Source organism: Glycine soja, chromosome 3 (assembly GCF_004193775.1).
Source record: "Glycine soja cultivar W05 chromosome 3, ASM419377v2, whole genome shotgun sequence".
Taxonomy (NCBI): domain Eukaryota; kingdom Viridiplantae; phylum Streptophyta; class Magnoliopsida; order Fabales; family Fabaceae; genus Glycine; species Glycine soja.
In genome coordinates, this window is record NC_041004.1 from 37503679 (window position 1) to 37529980 (window position 26302).

General features: G+C 32.2%; 2 protein-coding genes and 1 long non-coding RNA gene across 5 annotated transcripts; 2 read left to right on the plus strand and 1 right to left on the minus strand.

Annotated features, from left to right (window-relative positions):
• Positions 1–989: 989 nt before the first annotated feature.
• LOC114406740 (serine/threonine-protein kinase Nek6-like) lies at positions 990–6570 on the minus strand. Of its 2 annotated transcripts, XM_028369531.1 has the most exons (13): positions 5972–6570; positions 5527–5593; positions 5066–5131; positions 4870–4916; positions 4055–4100; positions 3882–3962; positions 3765–3807; positions 3624–3673; positions 3210–3291; positions 3074–3123; positions 2885–2958; positions 2599–2650; positions 990–2519 (listed from the first exon to the last, which is right to left on the minus strand). In XM_028369531.1, the coding sequence occupies exons 1-13, from the start codon at positions 6091–6093 to the stop codon at positions 1353–1355; spliced, it is 1947 nt and encodes a 648-aa protein (XP_028225332.1). In that variant the 5' UTR covers positions 6094–6570; the 3' UTR covers positions 990–1352. The 2 variants fall into 2 exon arrangements, with proteins under 2 accessions (XP_028225332.1, XP_028225333.1); XM_028369532.1 differs by lacking the exons at positions 5527–5593; positions 5972–6570 and adding an exon at positions 5216–5334.
• A 6991-nt stretch (positions 6571–13561) lies between these two features.
• On the plus strand, positions 13562–15244 carry LOC114406744. 2 transcript variants are annotated; one of them, XR_003665500.1, is made up of 4 exons: positions 13562–13766; positions 13917–14024; positions 14115–14177; positions 14530–15244. It is a non-coding gene; the product is annotated as an uncharacterized LOC114406744 (long non-coding RNA). The 2 variants fall into 2 exon arrangements; XR_003665499.1 differs by having other exon boundaries at positions 13563–13766; positions 14115–15244.
• Positions 15245–23789: 8545 nt separating this feature from the next.
• On the plus strand, positions 23790–26283 carry LOC114406743 (zinc finger A20 and AN1 domain-containing stress-associated protein 8-like). Its single transcript, XM_028369535.1, has 3 exons — positions 23790–23957; positions 24061–24104; positions 25452–26283. Exon 3 carries the CDS (start codon positions 25467–25469, stop codon positions 25977–25979), a length of 513 nt encoding a protein of 170 aa, XP_028225336.1. The 5' UTR covers positions 23790–23957; positions 24061–24104; positions 25452–25466; the 3' UTR covers positions 25980–26283.
• The last annotated feature ends 19 nt before the right edge of the window (positions 26284–26302 follow it).

Here is a 26302-nt window from a genome sequence, read left to right on the forward strand (position 1 = left end):
AATTTGTGTAGTAGGCATATGAATGGTTCTAGTTTAATTACAATATTCTCTAAGCATAACATGAGGTTGACAAACCTTATGTACCTAAATACAACACATGTACGATGTATATGAGCCAAAAGCCTAAGAAGCAAACCCTGAAACCATGCAACACCATGCACTTAGGACCGTTTCACAGGCTAGAAAAAAGTGGGATTGTCCCAAAATAACTCAAACCCCGGTCATTTAAAGGCCATGCAAGAGCCCCCCATTGTACCTCAGACCTGCAAGCAAAGACAATAAAAACAACACACACACACACACACTTGTATCATCAGCACACCCGCGGGTCTCCAAAACAAGTCACACATTTTACTCGTCATGGACATGAAGAAGGTCACTTGCGCTCTTCTCATCGCCGCCGCCTCCATGAGTGCTGCGGTGGCTGCCGCCGAGGCTCCTGCCCCATCCCCCGGCCCTGGCCCAAGCAGCGGAGCCTCAGCTCCCCTTGTTGGCTCCTTGATTGGTGCCTCTGTATTGTCTTTCTTTGCCTTGTTCCAGTAAGCGTTGCGTACATGGCAAGAGACTAATGGAAAGAAGACTTTATAAGTATATATGGAATAATAAAGGGTGCTGCAAGGAATAATTAAAGATGGGAGTTGATATAAATGTATTATGCACTGTTATGATGATTTTTTTAATGAAATACTAATATGTTTCATAATTTTATTTTGTATCTTCTTTTCTTGTGTACAAATGCTTTCCTTTCGATCTTACGCATCTAACGTATTGTCCAATCACTGCTAAAACATTTTTTTTAAATAAAACAAATTCAAAACAGGAGGTTGTTTAATGTCTAAATGGACTTGCAGTATTTTGATTCTTGTGATTTTCAATTAATAACAAAGTTTATTGGTAGAATTTCTCCTAAATTTTTTATGTGGTCGTGAGAATTTCACTGTCCAAATGATTGAAGGAATAGGGAATGATTGCTGCATGATACAGATAACTGAAAGTGTTAACCAGAAATTGACGTTAATATGGTCATGAGAATGTCTTCTAACAAATAAACCAAATGAATAAAATATCAAGCTCCAAGTGCATGGTTATTGTTTAGTTCGGAAAAGGGGAAGTAAGAAAATATACACAATCAGTGGCCCATACACTGCTGGAAAACAAGCACAAATGACTATCCAACCTAACAAAAATAATTTAATTCATTTACTGTAACCATTTACGACAACCAAGAAAGAACATGTGGCATGCTATCTTCCAGTCTCCCATCTTCAACCAAGCAACAAATCTCGAAAGGAACTCATGTGACATTTGAAATGCACATTTCTTACAACAATGTATAAATTTATGGCCAGAACTTAGGCTTCAGCATTAAACTTTTGGGCAGACATGAGGCTTTTTGCCAGCCATATTGCTGTTTCTCTTGATGAGACAGCTTCTTTCCCAAATGGTCTTAGCACCCCAGCAAGCTCATCGAGTTTATCTTGCTTGAGTAGCTGAGCACATAATTCGAGCAGAGATTCCAGAGCATCCGCTCTTTGCTGGCAGGGACTATCCACCGGAGTCTTGATTGTTTCATCACCATCTACTGCAGTTATTACACTCAATGAAACACCTCTTGGTGCCTGATCAACCTCCACCGCATTATCATCTTCTTTATGCGTGGAGCAAAGAATGTGTACGTTTGCCATGTCATCATCCTTAACTGGAAGTGCATCATTACTAAAAGATGTCAAGCAGTTCATATGAGAGACTTCTGTAAATACATCAGGGGTTTTGCTTTTCTTCGAGTGGTTTCCAGATTCAGTGTCATGTTCAACCCTAATAGGATGCATAATCAGTGATGAACTTTCCTCATTGATGGACTTATCTTTATCAGTGCTACTGCCTGCACTGGACATTGTGGATTTACCTGAGTCCTCAAAGTTCGAATCTTCCCTCTGTGCTTCAGCACTATCCAAACCTTCATTGCAAGAAGCATCTTCAACTTCTGTGGTCGCCACATTTATGTTGTCTTCTTCTAATTTATGAAAATGTTTAGCAGCAAATCTTTGTTTTTCATGCATAGAATTTTGTGTACTCTTAGAAGAGATCTCATTGTTAGCCGTTTCCCTTGCAGGTCTACTTTTAAAGTCCTCCTTGCACACACTGCAAATAGTTGATTCAGATGTTGTTGACCCATCTTTTGAGCCACTAATACTAGTACAAGATTCCACTATGTAGCTGGTAAGATCAGCCATCCTGGTCTCTAGATTGTCTTCTGCACTGGTTGAGATTGTTACCGCATCATTAGGAAGATTGCTTATCTGTATATCTCCATTTCCCTCAATTGGATGAATCCGCTCCAAACGATTTACCAAACTAGCTTCTTTGTCCTTATGGTCCTTGCCACCACTAGATTTATTAGATCTTCTTGTTTTATCCTTTGGATTAACTAAGGGATATACTGGAAGAACATTAGATGATGCATTATGACAGCGAAGAACATAAGGCTGTAAAAGCGGATGCCTTAACAATTCAGCTGCCTGTCAATGAAGAGAAGCATTGTTAGACTCCAGCATTCCATCCAAATTAATCACAAAAGACAGGTTTGGTTGAACTCACAGTTGGCCTATGTTCTGGGTTTTTCCTAAGCATGCTTTTGATAAGTTGTTTCCTGTCAGATTTGCCATCTTTCAGTTTTATCATCACTATACAAAATATAAAACGTAGAACGAAAAGGGCGGAAATTATACAATTGCAAGTGCAAAATTTGCTGGGGAATTTTGCTTGGCTTCAATATAGTTGTATTCACTGAGGAAAAATACTCGAATCACCAAAAGCACAGGTTAAAAATATATCACGATTCATGCAGTAGTGTGACTGCAATTGGTTTGAGGAAGTTACTTACAGTGTGGAAGAATAAACAATTGGCAGTGGAGAAATGGAGGATCTGTTTATTTTATTGATAAGTCCAGCCATGTCCTGTTTTATTCATTCACTCGTGTTAAATTATTTTGCTAGTTTAAAATATATTGAAGAATAGATACTACATTGCCATTGATAAAACTAAATTTCTGCAGATGGCTAAAGTTCTTACTGGAGCGCGAAATGCTGGTTGATGTGCAGCAATCTCAAACATGCAGCAACCTTTACATACAAAGAGATATCATTCTTAGACAAGGTTTGATATCATATAGCTTTGTCAATTAGAAGAAGGTATCCATGAACCTTACCAAGAGACCACATATCAGATTTATACCCATAAGGTATATCTGCAAGGAGCTCAGGACACATGTAATTTGGAGTTCCAACAACCTAGACAAGATATATGAAGTGTGAAAATTAAAAACAGGTATCACTATGTGTATTTAGTTAAGCATCATTAACTTCAGCAATAAGAAGTTCAAAGCAATATGAGTGTGTGTGTGTGTGTGTAGGCAAAAATTTATTTATTTTTGGCTGAACCATGGTATCTCTCAGCCAAGAGTTAAAGATTAATTCCTCAAGATATTGAGATCCATTTAATATTGTAAGCTGAGAAGCATCAACTACTGGGCTTGACAGTCCATTACAGCAGGACAAAATACAGGTAACTTTCTAGAAGGAGGCATTAGATAAAAGCTAACATAGCACACATGGATCCTTACCGAGGAAGCAAGATCTTCTGCATTAAGTCGCTTAGCAAGACCAAAGTCACCTGCAAGGTTCATGCAATAAACATATTTCTTAAGATAACATAATTTATGAAAGCCAAAAGTTTTGAGCTTTCAAGAAATAATACTACATACCAAGCCGAATGTTGTTGTCTTTGGTGAGGAATATGTTGGAACACTGAAATACATGAAGTTGCATTAATGAAAACATCACAAAGGATTTCTTGATCAGTATAAGAAAATGTATAATACCTTAAGATCTCTGTGGATTACACGATTAGAGTGCAAGTAGTCTACAGCTATCAACAACTGAGTCAGCCATTTGCAGACTTTCTGCAGGAGGAATTGGTGATTCAGAGTGGGTAAGGAATACAGGTATGAGGAGTTATCAAGGAAGAGCAGTGCAGATTAACCGTATTTATTACCTCTTCAGGAAAAAATGAACCTCGAGCTTTCTTTATGTTCTCTGCCCTGCTCCACAAAGAATGCAAGATTCCATGATTAAGACTTCATGTCACTGTATTTCTCCTACATAGCATATAAATGCATGCATGTAGACTATCTTATATAAAATACAAGCCCCACAGAATCCCAATTACTGTCCAAGTGTATTTCATCTCAAAATTAGATTGCAATTAAGAATACTAATGTCATGCAATGAACATCCAGATAGTCAGATATATGTCTATCATACTTCTACATGGAAAGGATACTACGGATATTACAAAAATTCAACATCAATCAACAAGGACTCCTTCCAGATCTCAATAATATGTATTAATTGCAAAGCATGTTTATGCCAGAGTTTAAAAAAAAGTTATTTGGCCTTTTCTAACACCTTAACCTTTTAATCCAAGGATCAGTTTAACATGTATCAGAATCAGATTGACTGGTCTACATTCAATACTTACCATCCCCATCTTATAATTAAAAATCAGTATAACAATTTGATTATCCCTTAGAAAAAATTCAGCATAAAGTTCTGTGTAGTGTCAATCCAAGACAGCAATTTTTATATTCCCCACGTTACAAGTCCAGTAGGTCTTCACCTAAAACAATGTGTTATGAGTTATGAGAATCATTCTTTTATCCATATTAAGTAACTTACAGTTTTGGTTTAACAATTTGAATGTATATATTTAACAAATCTTTTCTTTTCTCCAGAGATAAAATAATAAGCTCAGATCCTTAATTTATGCAAGAAAGAACCATAGTTACTAACAGATATTGCTTTACTTACATGTCACCTCCTTCACAATAGCCAGTTATAATGCATATGTGGTCCTCCTACAAAATATAAAATATCAGAAACATGCCTATGAAGTGTGCTAAACATCAGAATAAGCTGATATGTCTATAAAATTCAAACTTAGTTTTTCATCTCTACATAAATGAATGACTGAAATTTAAAATTTAAGAAAAAAAAATGTTCCTACCTTCTCCACCCAAGCATCTTTGTACTCCACAATATATGGGTTATTCAGTTTGGCAATCAGGTCCATCTGTAATAGAAAGAGGAACTCTGTCACTTTTATGCAAATAGGCAGAAAGTATTTGTTCAAAACCAGCTTCACAGTTCACACAACCTCTTAGGACTGAAGTCCATGAAATCATTATTAAGAATACTGTCTTATATCTACAGAAAACCAATATTAAGAGAGCGCTTGGATCAAAAATTGAAAATGACATGTCATATGGTGAGCATAATAATATTCACAAAATAAATATCCACTTCTCTTGAAGTTTGATCTACACTTTTGGCAACAGTAATGAGCAACATATCGCCTACCAAATTTTTATCAATGTAAAAAAATATATATATTAAAACAAAAAATAAATAAATATTTGCATGATGGACACTTAGGATTCCTCAGGTGGAAGGATTTGTTACACCAACCTCTTGGAATGCTGTACGTTTGAACTTCTCTGTCTGCTTGGCCAACCGAATTTTTTTCAGCACATACCTACCGAGGGTATGAAATTATGAGAAAGAGTAATAATCGAAGTTGACACGCTAACTATACTCAATTGCGTGGATTTTCAAATCCAACAATTAAACACCAACATCTCAAAATAGGAAGAAAAAAACCAAAAATTTTCAAACTTTCTTTCTTGGGTTGTCCATCATTTAACAGAAAAAATCAATATCCAACCGTCCATGTCCACATTAAAACTAACTACCATCAAACTTTGCAGGCCTCAACTCCAACAATTAAACACAATAATCTAGAAAATATTAATTTTTTCCTCGTGGGTTTGTCCATTTTCTAACTGGGAAAATAAACGGATCTTCAATTGTTCATGTTACATAGTTTAAGCAGTTAAAGGTGCCATTGACTTACCTCTTTTTCTCGGACTTGTGAAGAACGAGGAAGGCAGAGCCAAAAGCTCCTCTTCCAATTTGCTCTATGACTTGATACTCTTCCATCTTTTTGGACCTGGTGTCACCGTTCTCTATCTCCATGGAAAAATTCCAGAGGCTAGAAGACAAAGGGTGAAGAAGCACTGAAGCAGCAAATCCTGATTTGCTACTACGAACTTAAGAGAGTAAAAAGAAAAGGAGAGAAAAAATAGATTCTTTATGGCGAAGTATGTGTGAATGTGAATTCTACTACCAACCCTCTCTACCCTTTTTTTTCATCCAAATGCTGTGATTGAAGACACACGCTGTAGGCTGAAGGGCATTAATTGGGCAAAGTAAAAGTATACTAAGAGAATGAATTTCGGGGACTATTCAATGGGTTGCAGCAACCATATGAAGGGTTTTCACATGAAAGATGAGTAAAGCTACATTCCACAATTATGACAGTAAACTACCTCCTCAGAAGACTGAATTAGAGAGAGAGAGAGAGAGAGAAGAGAGGGTAGACTCAGGTAAAGTAGAAGAGAGGGTTAACTTACCCAAAAGAAATTGTAGACAGAGTCGGGGATGGACAACAAGATCAAGTAAAGGCTATATACCAATAGCATGTTGTCACATTTTGAAGAGTTTACTAATTTATTATTAATATAATCTTTAAAATAATTATCATACAAATTAATAAGTTTATTATATATGAAGAATTATGGATTTCCTTTTTCTTCATTTTTAAATATATTTTTAAGTTTTATATTAAAAATACAAATGAGTCAAATAACAGAAACTTACTAGATTATGACAGACTTCACCGTTCACTCAAAATAAGAACGGATCTCATGATTCACTCGAAAAATACTTAAACAACTAATTACATGTTATCACAAAATCCTCACATTCACAATATCATTAAAGTAAAATATTAGTGATTTTCTTCCCAATTAGATTAACCTTAAGTGGACAATACTTTTTATGCGTTGATATAAGAGTTGTAATGGTGAGTGTATCATGGCTACAAACCCACCCAATGACTCAAAAAGAAAATGGGGTTGGGAAAAAGGACGTGGAGGACAGAACTTAAAAGGGACAAGTATGGAATGGAAAACTAAAAGAAAAAGGAAAAGTCTTGCTTGCGTTTTCAGATTCATAGGAGATCATTCAAAACAAGGAATGTTCCCAGCTCGCAGTTGTGATGTCACACTCCGGTACCTTAATATAATAAACAAAATTTAGTCTTGAGCTAGTACCTATATATATATATATATATATATATATATATATATATATATATATATATATACTCAACAAATTGGTCCTAGTGTTACTGGTTTCTTTAAGTAAGATTTGTGGGTTATTTAATGTTTGATGTAATGATATGATCGGTTTTAAATTAAGTGTTAATGGTGAGTGATAAACATGTTAATTTATGCTAATATGATAGGTCAGCAACAATTTGTTGCGATTATGTTGCATATTTGTACAAATTAAGTGGTAATCGGGTTTATTTAGCTCTAAGAAATGTAGTAATCATTTCTAAGCACGAGCTTAACAACTAACTAGTAAAATTTCAACGGTTAATTTGGTGATCATGATGTCAAATCAAAACCTAATCAGTTTGTTTAACCAACCCGTAAAAGAAAGAGGTGCAATGCCATTATTATAGTAGACCGTAGATTATCTGCCACACGATATAGCCATGTATAGGTTTTACAACAGTTTATTACAAGAAAGTCAATAATAATGAGATCAAAGGAAAAGTACTGCCGTGGACCCTCACCTGCGTACGGTTTTTTTAAGATAGAACTTCAAAAGCAAAAAATAGATACAATTTCTTAAGTGCATGTTTAGTATTCTCTAAAAAAATAAAGTGCATGTTTAGTATTCTCAAAAAATAAAGTGCATGTTTAGTAACTCGCTTGCTAACACATATTTTGGCTGAGTATAATTTACAAAGAGTAACGTCTACTTGTGTAAAAAAAAAAAAGTCTACTTTATTCTAATTCTGACATAAAAATAGTTATGAGACTTGAGTTAGGAATGTAGTCTATACATTTTTTTATGTTGTTCTTCATTCAAAATTAAAATTTTACTCTAATTTACATAATAAAAATTTACATTGATTGTCTACCAAACTGCACGTTAATTGATTAAAGAATAACATTAAAAATATTTGAGAAATTAAAATACATCCAAGTTATATCTTTTCAGAAATAAAAAAAATGAAGGGTATGTTTGATTTGTATTTTCATTTTTTGTTTTCATTTCCTATTTTTATTTTCTGAAAACTGTTTTCATTTTTAAAATATTAGAATTCTGAAAATATGTTTGGTTTGACTTTTTGTTTTCTGTTTTTATGAACTAAAAATACTAAAAATTTATGATATATTGATTTCTTGTCTTTTTTTTTATTTTTAGATTTGTTTAAAATTACATTCATTGTCATCGCAATTTCATTTTACTCGAAATGAGGTTTCTATTTTCAGCTGAAAATGAGATTTTATTGTTTTCATTTTCTGATTGTTTCCTGTTTTCATTTTCACTGAAAAATATTTTCAAAATTCAACCAAACATATTTTCATCGTCATTTTTTGTTTTCAGTGAAAATGAAAACAGAAAATAATCAAACCAAACACCCTCTTAAAAGAACAAATTAAAGGGACCACCCTCCTCTGTTTCAAGTTATTGCCTTTTTTTCCTTTTCCAAGTTAAATACTTTCACTCCCATGAATCCTTTATCCGCATGCATTAGTTGTCGGAGACAGTAAAAAGTTAATAATTTTATTGTCCATAAGGTGTAACACAAGTGGACATGGTTAGTAACTTGAACCTTATATAAAAATAGAAGTTTTCTGTGCGTTTGGTTTTGCGTTTTGTTTTCTTGGACTCACATCAAGTTTAACTTGTTGAGAGTAGGTTTCACGCTTTTTTTTTTCAATTGGAAGTGAAAAAAAGCCCATACCATACGTACGTTAACAATGTTGAACCAAACATATTATCTATTTGATTAGTTTTATGGGAAAAAGAATCTTCCTTTAATTAATACTTTATTTCTTCACGAGATTAGCTTTATGACGTTATTATGAAGATCTGGACAAGTATGTCCTTCTAAATTTTTTAAATAATAAAAAATAAAAATTAAATACAGTTAATAGAAAAAGTAATAATATAAAAGTAGTAAGAAGTTAATATAAGTAGAAGAAAATTTTAAAATTTAAGAAGTAATTTAAAGATAAAATTATTCAATAAAATATGTACATAAAATGAGATAATTATTTTTATTAATATCATATTTTCAGGAGAGAAAAAAAAAATAGTTGCTGGGAGAGATACCGGTTACTTGTGAAGTATTTTATCTGGACACGAACCGCTGTTCTCTCATGTGGTGCTCCGAATATTACAATAACCATTGTCCACGCAAAAGCAACCATGTAGTGTCGGCAGTAATCATTCCCTTGTCTATGCATTTTACAACTGACCAGGAAATCCAAAATTCCATTCAAAAACCTCTTAAAACTTTTGATTTGATCGTCAACATAATGAGGATAGGTGACATGAAAACAATAGTGTGCTATGAACTAAGCCTAGACAATGACAACTACGACATATGTTTGACGAACGATTCCCGTTTTAAACAGTTTGTGCTTCACAGTTGAAGGCTATAAAGAACTGTTATTTTGCTAGACAAAATTGTAGTTATATATAAATGTGGATACAGATATGAATCATGAATCATATGATACAATACAAGGCAAAGGCCTGTGCGGGGTTTATTTTCAAACAAGAGTCTGCCAGGTACCATGTAACTTTATCTTCCAATTTGTGAATGACTTTATAAAGGGTTTGTATAACTACTTTCAAAAACTAGTCTATGTTGTGTTCATGCAGTTGAACTGTTACATCACATGGTTATGTTCGTGATTAGTAAACAGTTTGAAATAGCAAAAGGATCATCCTTGCAGATCTTCACTAGTGAAAAATACGCCATTGATGTGAATGTGAGGAAAACAAAAAAGTGAGACGAGGAAGAAGGAAATGAAAGTGATGAATAGTTTGAATCATTAATTGAATGCAAAGAAGGTTCTTTAAAATAATCAAGTTGTATCCATACTTATGTAAATTTCAAATGCATTGCAAACCGAACAGATCCCATGTTTTCAGGGTGTGAAAACCGAACCCAACCTTATTTTAAAAAATCAAACCATTTTGAAAAGAAAAGAAAACACTTTATAAAACAAGATTAGTTAACCAAATCATTTTTAATAAATAATTATAATCACATACAATGATTTAAAATCAATTTTACTAAAATTTTAAACCAACGGAAACTTTGTAAGCATATCAACATTGGTGTTAAACGAACAACAAACATCCATATAAAAAATTTGGTAAAAGGATACCAATCACTTGCCGTCACAGCAAAGAAATAAAATGGTTCCATCTCAGTTTGAAATTAACACCCAGTTTGATCCTGGCACTTATACTTTATTTGTGTTATCTTGTTTTGTTAAAACTCTTCTCCCCCTTTTATTGTTATCACATAGGGATACAATCAATCAAAATAAATTTGTTATATTTAATTATTGTTTCATAGAAATATTGAAATTTGAGTAATCTAAATGTTATTAATATACGGGATCATAATCTTTTTATACCGTGTTAACTTAATAAAACTTTCATCATTCTCTAATGAACATTTGTTCATTTAAATTCATATCATTATCTAATTTTAGTTATTTTTTAACAAATTCATTTAATTTGATTATATAAAATAAAACTCATTAATAATAAATAACTAATATAATTATCTTATAATATTATCATACTCCACGTTAATGAATGGAATAAAAAATTCTAATAATAATCCAACAAAAATATCCATGAATCGGTGTGAATCAAGTTTAGGATATGACAAAGCATTGAACAAAAAAGTCTGCAAAGGGAGATAATTCTTCGTATCAAACGCAACATTTTCAAATATGGTTCACGCACATCAAACATTTACAATGCTTTCTTACCTATTCATTTTACCCTTGCACTTCTTGTACAAATCAATCAAATCATTTTTCTTTGAGTCAGATCCCCAATAGTTTGCTTCAAACTCCTCAATACCAGCTTCAATGACTTGTGACACATTATAAACACCACGTAAATGAACACAAATATATGATAATGCTAACAAAAACTAACAATATTAATAATGAACATTTGTGGATCAAAAAAATAAAATAAAAAAACACGATGCATTAGAAAACAAAATACCATATACCATATATTAAAACAAATACCTTCATGTACATTGTTCTGAAGAACTCTTGAAGATTCTGAACAACATCTCCACAATGGTCCTGATTTAAAAAATAAATAAATAAATACAGTTTTTGTAGATGTGAAGGACATATGGCTAAAGTATCCTCAATGCTACCGAGAAAACCTAGCCTCTTTGAAAATCTCATTAGTAAGATCCAAGAATATTACAAGAGGATACTTTCCTCCAAATTAAATCCAACAACAGTTAATAGAACATAAGAATCTCAACTCTAATTCTTTTATCCCTTAATTTTTACACTCACCTTGCACCCGTCTGCATCTTTATTTTTCTTCCTAGTTACATATATCACTTTGTCTCTCTTTCTTTCTTATGTCTTCCCTTCCTCAAAGGTGTATACACCCTAATTGGTTGTGAAAGAACCATTTTTGTAAAGATATATATATACTTTGGATCTAGACATTGCCAAATATGAATGCTTGTTTGCGTTTAGACGTTAAACTAAAAAGAAATAATTTTTTTTAAAAAAATAAAGTTGGGGTTGTTCCCGCCATGTGATTCCGGCTTTACTCTTTTTTCCCGCCGTTATGTTCTCATGCTGACATAGTGTGGCTCACAAAACCCAATCATCAAGAAACCCAGCCCAAGTCACAAAGTTATGTTTGGATTAGTGGAAAATAACAAAAATTAGCAAAGAAAATGAAATGAGATGAGATTATTAATCTAATTTCGTTTGGATATTTAAAAACATTTGAAATTTTAAAAAAAATAATAAATCATTGATTTAAGTTGTATTAAACTTGATCTTTTCAAGTAAAATTTTGAAATGTTATGGATAAAATAATATAATGGAAAAAAAAACTCTCTTAAAGACGGTCAAAATAGGATTAATTATGTTTTTTATTTCTGAACTTTTACAAGTTTTTATTTTCGGTTCTCCAAAAAAAAAAAAAAATTGATGGGTCTTGGTGCTTGTCTTAATGTTTTTAACCTTAGATTCTGTTATTAAGTGATGCCTTGATATTTTATTTTTGCCGTGATTAAGTTTCTGAGGGTTTTAGGTTGAAACATTAAATTGCTTTTAAACAATTTCTAGAAATTGCTTCACTTCGTCTCCGAACTTGTTTCTCCCCTTTTCCGATTCAGGCACACATGAACCCAATCACGATCGGAAGCACCGTCTGAGCCCAAAATTCGAGGACCGGAGCTGATGGTTTCTTCTGCCATCATCGATTTTGCAGATCCCTCTCCATCATCGGCATCGACGGCGTTTTCGCGGCTTTCTTTCCGTCGTCATTGTCGATGTCGTCGATTTCGCCATCCCTTTACAACGTCATCTGAGAGTGATTTTTGCTCAAGGACTACCAGATCTACCAAAAGGAGAGTGAGCCCATGGTTCTGGACGCGCTCAAAAAGATCAAGAACGAGATCTTACAGATGAACCTCACCTTCCGTCGCGATAAAGGATTTAGTAATACTGTATTAGACATGACAAACACAACGTTGAGGTCTATTAAGTTAGTAGGGACTTCTCTTCTCTTCTTTAAGTTAATAGAGAAACATAAAGAAGAATTTGTGACCCATTTGTTGTGCAAGAGGCTTAATTTACTTTACCTCTTCAGTTCGTTGCTCACACATTTAGAGAAAATAAGAAATAATTAGTGAATCGATTTTTGTCAGTTTAAACGGCCAAAAATTGTTTGATACCCCAACTTAATACTTTAGTCAAGCAGTTTTTGGCGGTCTAAGCCGTCAGAAATTAACCGCCGCAAAAATCTACACGAGGCACCGCCCCCGATGGTCATTTAATCAATTAACGATAGAGGACCATGAGTGTTAATGGACGAAAATGTTAGGAGCAAAACTAATGAATTTTTTTTAAGGACTAAAAGTAAAAATTTCAAAGAACTAAAAATAATTAACTCGTCAAAATATTATTTCATAATATATGGCATGTATGGATAATAATAGTTTGACATATAAAAAGGGTGTTTATAATATAATAGGTAATATGATTGTGTTATTTTGAAATGGTACAATAATATTAAAATTACTAGATGATTGTGTTATTTTAGATGAGGACAATCATCCAATGTAGTCTTTACGTGACTTAGCTCTAGCTCTACTCCTACCAAACAGATCGTCAAAATAAGTTTCATTCATCCTATGAACTATAAGATTCTAATCATACCTAATATATTACTATCTATTAAAAGAATGTTTTGTTGGGACAAGTGTCAACCTCTGGCTCTCTTAAATTTTGCTATTAGACCAAACTACCCTTCACCCCTCAAATTTTAATTTGAAATTCATCCTCTATTCCTATCTCTGTCTTCTTCCTTCCTTCCTCTTTTTCCTTTTCATTTTCTCTCCTTTCATCTCTCGTCCTCTACCTCTCTGCAAGGGAAACCGCAACTAATGAGCAACATCGATGCCTACACTACAGTTCTCGACATCGTCCGCACCACCCTCAGCCCTCGCGGAAAGCGATTCATGCCTCCACTTTCTCTCACTGGTAATCCTCCTTCACCTTCTCCTTCTCCTTCATTTGGTTTCTTCACTTTCTTTATATGTTATTCATCAAATTTCCCTCTCCCTCACACTATCTCTCTTCCTCTCCCCTTTTCCATCTTCTCTCCATCACTTTCCTTTTTTCCATTTGCAGATCTGGTGTTTGGTGGTGTGGTGGAGGCTTTGACGGGTTTCAGAGGTGGTGGGTCGTGGTGTTTGGCCCGTGGTTTTGTGTTTTGTGAAGGATATTTTTTCTGCTCAAGTAGTGCAATGCATTCTCATTATGAAGTTTAGAAAATTATGTGTTTTAAGATATATGTTTTACAAAGTCACTAACATATGTTTCCTTCAGGTTACAACAATGGCTTTCTTTGGTAGAATTGGGAATTTGTTACGACAGACAGCGAGCAGACAGGTTAGTTCATAATTGTTTTCATCCCCTTTGTTTTTTCAGGCTATACGTTGTATGTTATCTGCTCCAAGCACAAAACTGTTTATTGGAGGTGCGTTTGAACTTTATTTTGAGCTGGATGCTTTTTATGGTTTTTTTTATTCTTTATCTTTTTTGATAATAATGATTTGTGTACATATTTGTTTGTCACGGGTGTTTCATATTCTACTGGCGTTGTTAATGGTAAATAGTTAGATTCTCTTTTTTTTTTTTTTTTTTTTACTTTTGGTGTCTTTAACAAGTTGGTTTCCAGGGGGAGTCAATGAAATTATGTTGACATATTTTATGTTTCCCTTGAATGTCACGCTCTTTGTAGCTAGGATAATTATGGATCGTGAAACTGGTAGATCCAGAGGATTTGGCTTTGTTACATACACTTCGGATGAGGAGGCATCAAGTACCATTCAGGCCTTGGATGGTTAGGTAACAGACGGTTTGTTTTTAGTGTTATAATCTTGCGAGTGGCATTGGTTGTTATGGTTGTTGCAAAATCATCGTGTTTGAACTTTTAACACCTACCAATAGCTTCAAATGAATGAAGTACGCACTACGCAGTATGCATGTGTGCATGCTATGCTAATTTTGTTTACTTAACAGTGTTTTGAACTTGGCAAGCTTTTAAAGTGTTCTCGTGGTGGACATGATGTGACATAATAATGCAGTTTTCAGTTGGAGAAGATGAGGTTGTGATGACCACATCAGGTGATGCGGACCCATATTCAAATCCGATGTTTTAAAATATGTAGTTGTTTCAAGTAAAATACATGTCAATATGAGCTTTATTTTACGATACATATATTTTGGATGATATCTATGAAGATTGTCATCATTGGCTAATACTATTGTCTTCTGGAATCATCATTTCATTGTGCCCTTACCTGCTCACTTTTCTTACTAATTATCATAGTTGTCTATAGCACACCAAATAACAGTGCTATCACAGAATCAAGAAGCTCTGCTTGGTAGAATGTTATATATTTGTCAGCATAGAAAACAGAGAAAATAAATGACAAACTTATGTTACTTGTCAATCCCAAGCTATGTTTTTTTATTCTAATTGGTTAGAATAGCATTCTATGATACTGTGCTAACAAATATATTCAAATTTGGTGATCGACAACTATGCTTTCCCTATCTATATTTCCCCTTAGCAAATTTCAAGAAAATACTCATTTTCAGTTAATCCTAACTTGCAGATTCTGTTGTGCATAACAAAATCCTTATCAATTGTTCAAATTTGAATAATTTTAGATTTATCTATTTTGATAAGATTAGATTTTACTTTAAAAAATCCTTATCGGCCTTATTTTGAATTTAGTTTCGATTTAGAAGTTTAGATAGGATCTTATCAATTAGGTACAATTAATTTTATCACTATTAGTTCAATTTTTTTTTATCTCTTTCTAACCTAGGAGTATTTTTGCGGTTTGGGTGTGTGAAGCTTATGGTTGGAGGCACCGGCCATGAATGAAGGCAATGTGTTTGTAAGAAATTTTATGTGTTTTTTTACTTAATACAAGTAGTTTTTAGAAACAAATACTTTAGGATAGATGCACATATAATATTTGGTTTTTCTTTGCTTTTCATTACCAAGAATATGACCTACATTAAATAATGACCACTGTTTTTTGGTCCAGTGATGCCATTAGAGAATGATATTAGAAGTTTCTTGTTTATTTTAAACCTTTTGAGATGGCTAAGTTCATGTTTGTTTCTGTTGGTACTTTCCTATACTTATTTCTTATAAGTTCATGTTTGGTCCCTCTTGAATTGGTATGTTCAATTTCCATGCAATATTAGCTATTGTTTTTTGTCCTGTGATACCATTTTTTATAAAAGAAAAACATAGAAGAATATTGTTTTAATTAATATAATTTTCTATTTTCATCAAGTGTTTATTTCTATGATGAATAGATGCCTGTCTCAATTAATATAGGATCCCTGTAAATAAGACCATGATAATATTCAGCAAGTATCATACTTTTATTTGGATTAATTATCTACAAAGGAATTGAAGCAAGAAGGTATTGTTGGTTTCATGTTGCACATGGATATTCAACACTGAAGCCTAAGTCTAGCTTCATCACAATATCTTTGTTCAAGTTGTGGAATTTGTTAAATCGTTGACAAGTGTATTAATTTGACACAAGTACTAGAGTAAAATGGAAGTCCGAGTGTCAAGTTCACATGAACTTTGTACTTAGATTGATGCAAAATTTGGAGAAAGTCAAGAATAAGTAAGATAAGGAATTTAAAATAGAAGATAAAGAGAGATAGAAGATGAAATAAAGAGTTAAAGTAAAAGATGATAAAAATGATGATCATATGTTTGAATGCTTAAAGGTAAATTCAGAATTTAAGATGTGTTGGGGCCTAATATGTCAAAATAAAATGTTAATAATTTTTCTCTATTTAATGTTATCTCAGTTTTCACTCACATCTATTGTGATACTTTGTTTTGTTTTTTGCATGAAGAGTCTAATTTATCTATTTTTCTCTCACAAATTTTTTTGCAAAGATAAAAAAGCATTAAGATTAAAGATGCATAAAATAGGCTAAACAAATATCATTTTATTTCTAACAATGACTTCATTTAGATGCTTTTTTTTCAGTTCTTAGAAAATAATCATTTTTCAATGCATTATTCCCTAAACAATACATGAGCATGGGTGATCAGACCATAATCAATAAACAAATAAGCATAAAAAAAGTAATAAAACTGTATTGTATTAAATAGATAATAGGAAAAAGTTATATTATAATAGTTTGGCCTACTAGGCTCCCAACAATGGAGATTTAGCCTCTTATTCATGAGAGGTTTTACACTTTAAGGGTTGATGTGGATAGAAGAAGGAGAAGGGGATGGATAAAGGGAGAGAAGAGGGAAAATGATTATAGAAGGAGGTGAGGTTTCCCCGGTAGAGATACTTAGACTTTGAATGTATTCATTAGAGAGCTCTGAGTCTCGGTGTATCTTTCTCCTTTGCTTCCTACTCTTTTATAGGCATAAGATATAGTTTAAAATTCATGTTACCTCACACTAAGCGGGGCCTTCTGGGCTTAGCGAGTTTGGTAGATCATGCGCTTAGCGCGTGATTCGCGCTAAGCGCGTCTATGGGCCTCTTTGTGGGTCTTCTTCACGCTAAGCTTGTGTTGACTCAATCTTTAACTTTTTCTTCATGGTTTTTTCTCCACGTTTTTGCATCAATTTTTTTCTCAAAAGCATTTATAATTTCCTTCTTTTTAATTTTGCTGGTAAAAAATTAAAATAATATTAAAATTCTCAATATTTCGTTAAAAACAACATTAAAGTAGAGGAATTTTAATCATTCTTAGTAAAATTGACTATTAATCAAACCCAAATTTCGTAGTTATCAGAATTATATGAAGGGAAGCATATACTTGGATAAATAGCAAATGTGTATCATTAATATGGTGTTGGTAACTAGCATGAGTGGTTTGTTTTTATTTCAGTTGCTAGAGGTTATGTTTTTTGTTATTTACATTTAGTGGACGTTATTAATATTTTTTTTTTTACCTTTTGCCTTTCAAAAAATTGTTCATTCCTAAAACCTTCCATCTACTCTTAAGTTAATTCAAAATTTGTGCCCATTACTTTTATCCTAATCATTTCATAAAAGTTTTGAAACTTAGTATTTAGTTACCTGGGCAAATAATTAACAAAATAAAATTAGCATTGATATTTTACACGTTATGCAAATGAAAAAATTATAGCTATATTGTAATTTTTGACATGGCTAACGTATATATAAAGTAAGGAAAATAACTAAAATCAGAGCTCTAGATCTACCAACAATGAAAAAATATTTGATATTAATTTTAATAAACAAAAATGGTCACATGTGTTAGTTAAAAGATTCAATAGACAACTCTCTCATTTAAAGTAAAAAAAAAAACTCTTAAAATTTGTTGATGGACTCTAAGAGAGAGGAAAGCTTAAGTTGTTTTCTAATGTTAATTAGCGTTGTTAGAACAACAAGACAAACCTCACATAGTATAACAAAAACTATGAATTGATGATGACGAGGGTGATGGTCGAGAAAGAGCAAGAGAGAATAATAGTTTGTATTAATTTTTCAAACACAAGGTATTAAAGGCTTACCCTTAACAATGCACATGCCTTTTATTTATAAGGCTTGTTGGTTATAACAAACTATAATCAACCAACTACCTAACTAACAGAATTAACTACCACATGAATTATCTAACTTCAACACTTCCTCTTAATTCATATTGGTAGAAGACATTATTCCTAGCCTATCTATCATTTCCTTGAATTTGATATACTTCAAAGGCTTTGTCATCATGTTTGCTAGTTGATCTTCAGATTTGCAAAACTCAAGCTCAAGATTCTCCTTACTCACTTGATCTCTCAAAAAGTGAAACTTGGTCTTAATATGTTTACTTCTCCCATGTGCAACCGGGTATTTTGCCAAGTCAATAGCTAACCTATTATCAATTAACAATCTCATTGGCTTAACCATCTTTAGATTAAGTTCTTTCATCGCAGCCTCGAACCACATAGCTTCATATGTTGCCATAGCTGCAGCAATGTATTATGCTTCACAAGTTGACAATGCAACTACTCCTTGCTTCCTTGAACTCCAAGAAATTGTTGCTGACTCAAATTTGAAGACATAACCAGTAGTAGTTTTCCTATCTCCTTTATCTCCACACCAATCTGAGTTGCTATAGCCATAGACTTCTCCTTCTGCATTCTTCTGACTATGAGGATAGAATAGAAAATTCCAAAATCCAGAGTACCTTTCAAGTATCTCAGGATCCTTTTAGCTACTTGGAAGTGAGGTATCCTTGGCTTTCTCACAAATATGCTTATTAACCAAACACAGTATGAACTATCTGGTCTAGTATTGCATAGATACCTCAATGAGTCTACAGTTTGCTTGTACAAAGTAGGATCAACTTACTTTTCATCTCCTACTAGCTGAAGTCTAATTCCTATCTCAATAGGTGTGATTGCAAGGTTGCACTTACTCATGTTGAACCTCCTCAAAATGTCTTTAGCATACTTCTTTTGATGCTTGAAGATTCCTTAACTTGTCTTGACAAATTCAATGTGTGAATATAAGTATACAGGTTTTGATGATGTCAAAGTATTCACTTAATAAGCTCTGATTGATTCAAGGTCAAACAAACAAGATCAAGAAAAGATAAAGCCTTAGTCCATTTGTTAAAAGAATCTCATATTGATTGATATAAGTTTTGGCCTCAAAGTTTATTTTTGAAATGTTTTTAAAAAAGATTGATCAGTTCAAAATAAGTATTTTTGAGCTGATAATTGATTACCAGGTGTTATAATCGAATACCAGAGACAAATTGCACATGACTTTTCAAATTTTTTTGAAATTTGAATTTTTAAATTCTTGTAATCGATTATCAGCAACGAGACTTCAGAAAATCCTTTGAAAAGTCATGACTCTTCAAAATTTAACTGTGTAATCGATTATCATAATGATGTAATCGATTACCAGTGAAAGAATTTCAGAAAATATTTTGAAAAGACACATCTCTTCAAAATTATTTTTGAATAGCCACCAAAGGGCCTATATATGTGTGTCTTGACTTTGAAAATATCTAGAGATTTTCAAAAAAAAAATATAGAATCTAATTGTCAAATTCTCTCAAAAACTACTATTTAGCCAAACACTTGCAAATCAATTGATAATTCTTCTAAGATCTTTAATTTGTATCATCTACTTTAAAGGAGAAAAATCTTTTTGTACATCTTATAAACAGAGTTGTAATCAAGAGACTGTTCGCCTCTTGGCTTGTGAGAATCCTGAATACAAGGGTGAGGAATCCTAAACACTATTGTTTTTTTTTTCACAATATGCATAATCGTCAATGTCACGCATGTATATGCACAGTGTCGTATTAATTAAAGTTATAAAAAAATGTGATGGATTTCCTCATAGTTTTATTCAAATATGTAAAATTGAATATGACCTAAACATTCAAACACATGAATGTGATTTTCAAGGAAGTTGTCCAAAATCTATGGTAAGTATCTCAAAATTAATTCATTGTATTTATAATATTCATCATCTATAAAATACTAATCATATTTTAGATAATTATGCATATTTGCGCACTACAACAAAAGTTGAGTGCATTTTGAATCAACATGGAATATATTCTAGTGTTTTTAAGAAATGATGTTCTCAGCTTCAGTATTTTTGCTTCCAAATCACAAATTCAATAATTATTGATAATACACTTTCTAATATAAAAATCTAAAGAATGATAATGACAACTATTATACTACAAATTTTGCTGATAAATATTTTTAGAGATATATATTTGTGCTAACACTAATTAGTCAACATTCGAATTTCTAATTACATAAAACACTAATTTGCTAATATAATTTGTCACTAAGTATCACAATATTCTCATCCTTTGCTATGATTGAATTTTGCTAAAGAATAACTTCTTATTAATCTTTCTTATGAGTATTTTTCTTTTATTAGTGGCAAAGTAAAAAAAAAAAAAAAAAGGGCTAAAAAGTCTGGTAAACAAAGTTCCTATAACATCTGCTAACGAAAGAGAGCATAGATGCGGTGGACAAAAATGCAGCACTACAAGCTATTGTTGATTATTAGCATTAGTCTTAGTTAGCCAATCCACATACACAAGAGTTACCTTCATTAAGCATATGCTGAAAGGACACAAACCAAGGAATAGACTTGAAAGCTCTAAAAAGTAAAAAGTATGTTTGTTTTGACGTTCAACCTGCTCAAATATCCATTCAACTCAAAGTAATAAAATAATTTTTTTTAATGCATTGATAATTGTGCTAATTGTAAATCGAACACACACTTAAGCCTAAGGACGATGAACAAAAGCTCCTTAGTTAATTAGCTTGATGGCCATCATAGAATCAACTACATAAATATATGACGAATGCTTGAATCCTGGCTATAAAAGAGTTCCAAATTTTGAGTATCATTACATTGTATGCCATAATTTTATTTTATTTTGACTGGGTATGCCAGAAAATATTTAGTTATTGCATTTGCCTTCAATTTGAGACGGTTGTTTTTGTTAGTTTTGTATTTCTTCTTATTAAGCAAAGAGATTATGCTTATTTAATCTCTTTAATGAAAATTAGTACGGTGCATAAAATGTACATAAAGTGAAGTTTGTAACTCCTATCACACATACATTTATGATAATTACACATAAATGCCAAACTTATATCATAATTTTTTTAGTATAAACATTATCGAGTTGACTTTTATCCACCACTCTATCTTTTTTATATTCTTGAAAAAAAAAGATAAATTTAAAATAAGAATATGGCAATTATCTTATATTTAAATTAAAATATTTCATCAGTTTATTTATCTTCAAATTAAACTTATGTTTTTAGTTTTACATATTTTCTTTTTCTAGAAGAATTGTTAATTTTTTTATTTTACATACAAAATTATATCGTAAATTTTAAAGTAAACTTTACTCAGTCGACTTTGATCCATAAGGCGCTATATTATTGTTATTTTTTTTTATAAATTTGACTTCTTTAAATTAAAAAATGTAAAAAAAAGAAGTACGCTTTGTAATTTGTACAAAATAGTATAAACATTTATTATAATATTTTATTTTTAATTTTTTAAATATTTATAAAAGAACATTAAAAGAATTCATCATTTTTATACACTTTTTAAAAACAAATTAAAATAAAAGCAACATTTTTATAATTCTGTATGAAAAAATATATATTTTAGAAGAACGTATCTTTGTTTTAAGGTTAAAAAACTAATTTTAATAAAAATAATTATGATCAATATATATAAAATTCATCCCTAATAAATTTTAGGATAAATATATATGTAGGTGATAATTTTTTCAATCTTAATCAAATTAATCAAATGAAAAAGAGTCATTTGTTATAAAATGAAATAAACCATATTAAAAAATATATTATATATATATTAATTATTTCTGATAAAGATTAGTTATTACTTTTTAATGATAAATATTTTATATTAACATCATGATAAAAAAAATTCACATCCTTATTGTTTGACAAACATGATTAATGATGAGATAAGATAAAATAAACAATCAAATTTCATCTTAATCTATTATTTTGTGAGGCAACCAGTATGATAAAACAATCATACTTAATATTGTCTTATTTTTAATAACACAAATGACGATAGTATAATTATAATTTATATTTATGTAAAATAAGGATAAATAGTTACTTTTATCTCTAAATGTGTAATTTGCTGACAAATGTGTCATTAAAAGATAAAAATATAAAATTTAGCTTCTAGAAGTGTAAAAAGTGCAACAAATATATCCATTCGTTAATTTCCGTCCGTCACCGTTAATAAAATAGTTTATGTGACCCAGAGGGACGAATTTGTCACTGAAATGATTGTCAACTTGATTATCCCTAATTATCAACATTGGAGTATATTTGTCATATAATATTTTATTGACTTTTCGTCTTAATAAGAATGAATAAATAGTCATTTTTATTCTTGAATGTGTAATTCACTGACAAATGCGTTATTGAAAGATGAAAATATAAAATTTAGTCCCTAAAATTGTAAAAAGTGGGACAAATATATTCACACGTTAACTTCTGTTCAATCATAGTTAATAAAATAGTCAAGATTCGAAGAAGTGAAATATGAAATATATTTATCTTTTATTTATAATAGATTGTGACTAATTATTACAATTTGAAATAAGTTCTAAAGATTGGTACATTGTTACACGGTTTATTTTGGTAAACTAGTACAATGTTTATTTTAAATAATTTCTATTGTAGCACACAAATTATATTTGATAATCAATATTATCGTTATTATTATGTTTGTTTTAAATTATGTTTGCTAATATATTTTTTTAAGTGATTATTGTAATATTATGTTTGTAACGATAAAAATTTATTCTAAAATTATATTTTACCTTTAAATGAAATAAAATTTTGGTTCTAACAAATTAGTCCAATAGAAACATATTGATATTTAGGTCTAATAAAAATTATTGACATTTTCGTCTAATAATGTTAATTTATTGACATTTTGGTTCAATGAAACATACTGACTTTTAGGTCCAAAAAAATTACTGATATTTTCATCTAATAAAAAATATTGACATTTTTGTCCATAAAAATTACTGACATTTACGTCAAAAATGATATCTTAGTGACATGTTCATTCAATCTAGTTAACATGATCACGTTGACAATTATTTCACTGATAAATTTGTCCTTTTGTGCTATATAGACTATTTTATTAACGGTGATGGACAGAAGTAACCAGATATATTTATCGTACTTTTTACACTTTCAAGAACTAAATTTTATATTTTTATTTTAAAAAATACGTGTATCAACGAATTATACTATCAAAGATAAAAATGACTATTTACCAATAAAATAATTGGAAAGTGATGGTGCAATTTGTAGGGGAAATTTGAAATTATGAGGAAATGAAGGGGCATATTGGTAAAAGACAGCACAACCGACTATGCGAAAAGCGCATGTTGGCTGGTATAAACGTTCAGAGAGAGGTGGGAGAAAGAGAAATCGAGAGAAAGAGTGAGGAGAGAATTACAGAGCATTTTCCAACACGATTACACGACCGAATCAAACCCTCTCTTTCTCTCCGAAGCTGCGTTTAATATCTTACTCGCCTTAGATTGTTCTTCTCTTTCATTATACTGTTCTCTTTTCGATTTGAGGTCACCACTCTCTTTCTTCTCTCGTCCTTTTCAATTCTTTTGTTTGTTTATGTATTTTTTTTACTATCGTCCTTTATCATAATCTTTCTTTTTTCTTATACAGGGAACAGTACAAGAGTGTGAGGATCGGTTAACCCAACTGCACAGGTGAGGTGTCTCTTTCGTGTTCCTTTTTTGTGTTTTTGCTTTCGATTTCTCCGCGGTTTAACTGGGTTGTTATTGGTCGAACGATGCGGTTGTTTTCTTCTTCTTCTTCTTCTTATTGGTTTTTGATTCTTTCATGTTTTTAAAATTTGATAATAAAAATTGATTTTTTTTGTGGGGTTTTGGATTGGTTGTGTTATGTGTTGAAATGGCATGATTCGGTTGGTGTGGGTGTTGAAAGGTGTTATTTTTTCTTTTTCTCGCGTCCCTTGTTGGGTTCGAGACTTGTGTTAATTGTTCATTTGTTCGTTTTTTGTTAGACATTGGAAGAAGTGTTAACTGTTTTGTGGAAGTTTTGCTTGTGTTGGTAATGGATTTGTTGGGTTTTGTTTGCATGTTTGAATTATTTGTCTACTTTGATTGTGTTTTGATGCATTGGTTGGAATTTAGTGTCTGTGTGTGTTTGTTCAATGTCCATAAAGGGGATTCTTGGTGAGTTGGTGTTCTTCTTTTCCTTGTTTCTTATAATGGTGGATTGGTGGAATGCATTGGAAGGCTGTGTATGAGGGAGAAGGAATGCTGTCAGTTCTGTTTTTAATCTTTTTACATGTTAACCTATGTGTCGTGATGTCTAATTGGCTTGATTAAGGTTTTAAAATGCTGTCATGGTATCATCACAATCCTTGGTGTTGCGGGAAATTGTGGCCAATGTGGCCGTAATTGTGGTCACGACTTCAAAACCTTGATGCTGCTGGCCAAAATTGTGATTTGTGGTCATAAACCACTTTTTAAAACCTTGGGCTTGTTATTGACTATTTTGGCTATTGTTCCTGATTGTAATAATTTATTGGATTTTGGTAGAATTGATTTTGATTTGTTAAACATGATTGAGATTTTGTGTCATACTGGTATAGAGTTCCAAGAGTTTTGCTTGCATTCATTTAACTGTGGTCGTGATTTCATTGCACTCCTTGGTGTTGTGGGAGATGCGGTTGCAATTATGATTGTGGTCATGGAGACTCCAAAAAACCTTGACGTTGCAGCTGAAATCGCAGTTCCAGATCATTGTTTGAATAAAACCTTGGGCTTGATGTCGACTATTTGACTATTATTGTTGTTGATTGTGTTAATGTGTTAGATTTTGGTAGAATTGATTTTGAAATGTTAAACATGATTGAGATGTGTCGCTACTGGTGTAAACAGGCAAGGGTAATTTGCTGTATTTGTTTAAATCATAATTTTTCAAGTTCAGTCTGATGCTTATGGGTCTTTATCTTTTCTTTGTGAACTGATTTTTCTTTTTTTGTTTGTATATATCTTTTCCGAGGGACTGAGGTGCCTTTCTTGCAGGTAGTCACTAAAATAATGGAGTCTCACGATGAGACTGGATGCCAGGCTCCTGAACGCCCCATTCTTTGCATTAATAATTGTGGCTTCTTTGGAAGAGCAGCTACCATGAACATGTGTTCCAAGTGTTACAAGGACATGCTGTTGAAGCAGGAGCAGGACAATTTTGCAGCATCGTCGGTTGAAAACATTGTGAATGGCAGTTCCAATGGCAATGGGGCTGTGACTACTGGTGCTGTTGATGTACAAGTTGAAGCTGTGGAGGTCAAGACTGTCTCTGCTCAGAGTTCTGTAGATTCATCCTCCGGTGAGAGTTTGGAGATGAAAGCCAAGAACAGTCCCAGTAGATGCGCTACATGCCGGAAACGTGTTGGGTTAACTGGTTTCAGCTGCAAATGTGGCAACCTCTTCTGTGCAATGCATCGCTATTCTGATAAACATGAATGCCCTTTTGATTATAGGACTGTTGGTCAGGATGCCATAGCTAAAGCCAACCCGATAGTTAAGGCAGATAAGCTTGACAAAATCTAGGGATGCACTAGAATGAAGGTTGATGTATGAACCTTGAAGCTTCATCTTCTATATGTAAGTTTCATATATGTTGTCTTCCTGGGTTTTTAGGTGTCCTTTAGTGATTAAAATGATCCATGTCAAGATGGCAAGGGCATCATTAGGGAAAACATTTATTGTTTGCTGGGAGATCCACTATTAGCTCCAGTGTGTTTGTGCTGGTTTGATGAACACTTTGGCTCATTTTGTAATTTGATTGCCTGCTTGGTCTGCATTTTTTTTCCTTCCTCATTGCATTAATAGTATTTCCTGCTAGTCTTGTATTGATTTTGCTTTTGAATCGT

What these genes read in the sequence shown, in the direction of transcription:
- LOC114406740 (XM_028369531.1), bottom strand. Translation starts at nt 6,093, where the DNA reads ATGGAGATAGAGAACGGTGACACCAGGTCCAAAAAGATGGAAGAGTAT. An exon ending in CACAAGTCCGAGAAAAAGAG is followed by an intron (nt 5,594 to 5,971) that starts GTAAGTCAATGG and finishes TACCCTCGGTAG; the next exon opens with GTATGTGCTGAAAAAAATTC. An exon ending in ATTGTTTATTCTTCCACACT is followed by an intron (nt 2,651 to 2,884) that starts GTAAGTAACTTC and finishes CAAATCTGACAG; the next exon opens with GAAACAACTTATCAAAAGCA.
- LOC114406743 (XM_028369535.1), top strand. Translation starts at nt 25,467, where the DNA reads ATGGAGTCTCACGATGAGACTGGATGCCAGGCTCCTGAACGCCCCATT.